This window comes from Nematolebias whitei, chromosome 18 (genome assembly GCF_014905685.2).
Source record: "Nematolebias whitei isolate Nwh7 chromosome 18, NemWhi1, whole genome shotgun sequence".
Lineage (NCBI taxonomy): Eukaryota > Metazoa > Chordata > Actinopteri > Cyprinodontiformes > Rivulidae > Nematolebias > Nematolebias whitei.
In genome coordinates, this window is record NC_056515.1 from 17,675,127 (window position 1) to 17,679,013 (window position 3,887).

General features: G+C 38.2%; 1 protein-coding gene across 1 annotated transcript in view; it reads right to left on the reverse strand.

Annotated features, from left to right (window-relative positions):
- Positions 1 to 3,887, reverse strand: part of LOC119424874 (metal transporter CNNM3) — a 27,203-nt gene that overhangs the window by 8,132 nt on the left and 15,184 nt on the right. Inside the window, exons 7-9 of the mRNA XM_037692387.1 lie at positions 1,884 to 2,053; positions 345 to 441; positions 3 to 133 (exon numbers count right to left, since the gene is read on the reverse strand). Coding sequence (XP_037548315.1) covers positions 3 to 133; positions 345 to 441; positions 1,884 to 2,053 — 398 coding nt within the window. The remainder of the gene's footprint in view (positions 1 to 2; positions 134 to 344; positions 442 to 1,883; positions 2,054 to 3,887) is intronic.

Here is a 3,887-nt window from a genome sequence, read left to right on the forward strand (position 1 = left end):
ACCCGTATGAGCTGCAGGTCAGTGAGAGCTCGGACTGTGTAGTCGGGACAGTAGCTGGACGGGCTGGTGGCGTCTGATGACTCAAAGAGATCCCTGGGAGAGCGCCGCTGGGTCGACACTGGAGACTGATGCACTGCGACCACACCAGGTCAGATATTAAGAACGATAAATTCACGACCATCTGATCCACTCGTGACGATCATGTGTGACATTTTACTGACAACAAACAATAACGGCAGTAATAACTTGCTAAAGCTTCAAAACATCAAAGATTTGTTTTTAACCTGCCACCAAAAGGCTTAGGGAGTCATCCTGAACACACTGCGCGCAGTTCATGACCTCACCTGAAGATGGCAGCGTCAGAGCAGAAACGCCGTAGTACGTGAACGCACCATTCTCAAACTTCAGCCCTTCTTTGCCAATTTCCACCTCCACACGGCCCTAACAAACAAACAAACAAACAAACAAACAAACAAACAAACAAACAAAATGTGCACTCTTCAGTTAAATAAGATAAGATAGAATACACTGGTAAACAATTTGATTTAAATGTTTATTTGTTTTTTATTGGTAAAATTAGTAAATTATTTTAATTTTTTTAAGCAACTTACTGGTTATATAGTTCCAGCTTTAAAATGCATTTCTATATTTTAATTTTCATTTATTGCTCATTGTTGCATTGCTTGTCTTTTTTTTGTCGAGTTTGGGACTGACCTTGAGAAACGTCACAAACTGACGGTAATAAATGGGACGTAATTTGTCTCCGTGTTTTCAGTCTGGACCGTTAAATAATGGAAATAGTTTTAAACTTTTTCATGTTGGCTGTGTTGAATAATTAACAGAACAGTTAAAACTGACTGGAATCACTATGGACATGTTTTCATTACATCATTCACATTCTTTTGTCTTCCGTATGTTTTCCTCGTTCCACACTTGTGCTATTTCAACAAATCATATTTCAAAACAATGACTTTTGGTATTTGTGCAAGTTTTACTTTTTGAAATATTTGGCTTTTACAGCCATATTTTTCTTATTGTAAATGAATGGAGCTCTACTTTGTGCTGTTTAAAACTTTACTGCTCATTTCAGCTTCTTTGTGCTACTTTTAGCTTGTTATGCTTCTTTTAGCTTTGTTCTGCAAAATTAGATTTTTCTGCCTTTTCAGCTACTTTTTGGCATTTTTCAGCTTTTTATCCACTATTTTTTGTTAATTTCCTCCATTTGTGTTTCTTTTAAACAAGTACAACTTTTTATGTTCCTTTCTGCACAATTTCTGGTGCAATTTTCACTTTTGTTTTTAGCTTGTTCAGTTTATTATGTTTTTTTTTAATTAATTTAAACTTTTTCAGCTCCTTTTCTTTGTCGATTTCAGATTTTTTTCACAAGTTTTTCAGCGTCTGCCCATTTCAGCTCTATTCAGCCTTTTCCACACATTTCTGCCCTTTTCCACTCTTATTTTCCTGCTTTCAGCACATGCCAGCTGTTCAAATTGAACTTGTATCCACAGTTTAGTGAGAAAACCTTTTCAGCAGCTTTCAGCAAATATCATTCAGCAATAAGCATTCCCACTGCATTTTCTCAGGAAATTATATTTCTCTAGTTTCAGTAAGTGTCCATCAAAAATCAAAAGTGGACACGTGTGTTTCTGCTCATGTCTCTGTGTGTTTGTTATAAGTCAAATATCTGATAAACCACTGGACGTTCAAACAGAAAGTAATGAGGGAATGGAAGTCTACAACTAATTATCTTTTTAGACAAGCAAGTCATATTTCTAGATATTGTTGGGGTGGAAGCAGGTAGTCGGACCCTTTTCTCATTCACTGCCGTTTTCTTTGTTTAAATACCAAAATGCAGCTTTATGAAAAGGAGCGTGCGCTCGTACCTGCAGCAGGAGGATGAAGTAGTCCACCGGGTGGTTACGTGTGTACAGGTAGTGGATCGGGCTCAGCCGGTTGTTGTGGTCAAAGTGGACCTCCTGGTTGACGCTGGGGTGACGGAGCAGGTGGAACAGGACTTTCTCAGACACGCGAGCTGGGCTGAAGTGCTCCACTTCTGAAGGAGGAACAAAAAACAAAAACGCTTGAATACATTCACAGGTTTTCTGTTTAAACGGGAGGTCGTGAACAAACAGACGAGCGTGCACTCAAACACGTGCCTTAGCTCTTTTGTGTCCTACTGAGATAAACAGCTAAAGTGTCTCTTGATGTCAGCTGCAGTTTTTTCATGTGTGTTTTGCTACAGTGTTTAAGTCAGGCCTGATCACATGCTGTGTACAAGCAAATTGATTACACTGTTAAACTGTGGTTGACTTATTAACAATTTATTATTTTGAAGGCAAACGGACTAAAGTTGTGGGCCATTTTTTCCCACACGCCACCAGTTGATGACTATAAAGTGTCTAAATTGAGCTCATCTGTTTTCCTCTCTTATTTGTGTAATTTATATTTATATACGTCTGTTCAAAATTAAACCAACAACAATTATAAATTGAACCAATTAATGAAGTGACATTTAGGTTGAAGTTCTGTTGATTCTTACAGTAGGTATTCTTCATAATTATATATATAATAATAAATATTAGGGATGCACAATATTATCGACATATCGTATCGGCCGATATTAGCGATAAAGTTAAATATCGGACATCGGCCATTCCATCAAAATATATATATGGCGCTGTTTTTGTATGACTGTTCGAGTGTTGTCATTGTGTTAGAGAGAGTAAATGTCATGAATAAATTTAACGTTAAACATAATCCAAGTTGAAGTGTTGCATCATTTTCAGCCCCTTTTTAGCATCTGCATTTTGTTGTAGGCCAGATTGACAAAGACCATGCAGAATAATGTAGCATTTTATTTCCACAGCAGAGAAAGCAGTGTAGTCTCTATAAGTAGGTCTAGAAAAAATATACACCGCCTGGCCAAATAAAGAAGTCGCCACCTGGATTTAACTAAGTAAATAGGTACGAGCCTCCTATTGGATAATTACTGTATGGGTGGTTATCTTTCAGCTGCAACAAGTTATTTATCCCCAACTGGTGCAATGAGTTGCTTCTCATTTCTTAACCATGTTGAAAGACACATCACGTGGTCGTGGAAAAGATGTCAGTCTGTTTGAGAAGAGTCAAATCATTGGCATCAAGCAGAGAAAACATCTAAGGAGGTTGCAGAAACTACTAAAACTGGGTTAAGAACTGTCCAACACATTATTTAAAACTGGAAGGATAGTGGAGACCCATTGTCTTCGAGGAAGAAATATGGCCGAAACAAATCCTGAATGATCGTGATCGGCGATCACTTAAACGTTTGGTGAAATCAAATGGAAGAAAAACAGCAGTAGCACTCAGGGCTGTGTTTAATAGTGAAAGTAAGAACATTTCCACACGCACAATGTGAAGGAACTCAAGGGATTGGGACTGAACAGCTGTGTAGCCTTAAGAAAACCATTAATCAGTGAGGCTAACCGGAAAAAAGGCTTCAATTTGCTAGGGAGCATAAAGATTGGACTGTGGAGCAATGGAGGAAGGTCTGATGAGTCCACCCTGTTCCAGAGTGATGGACGCATCAGGGTAAGAAGAGAGGCAGGTGAAGTGATGCACCCATCATGACTAGAGTCTAGTCATCAATGCAAGATCTTGGTGAAAAATTAATCAACACTGGATGGAAATAGATCTTGTGACATTGTAGAAGCTTATTGAAACAATGACACAGTGATGCATGATGTAGTCGAAGATAAAGACGGTCCAATGAAATATAAGAGTGACCTTTTTTTTTGGCCAAGCAGTGTGTAACGGTATTTGTATCAGTTATTGGCCAAATACGTTTTAACATATTGGCACATCGGATATTGGCCAAAAATCCAATATTGTGCATCTCTAATATACAT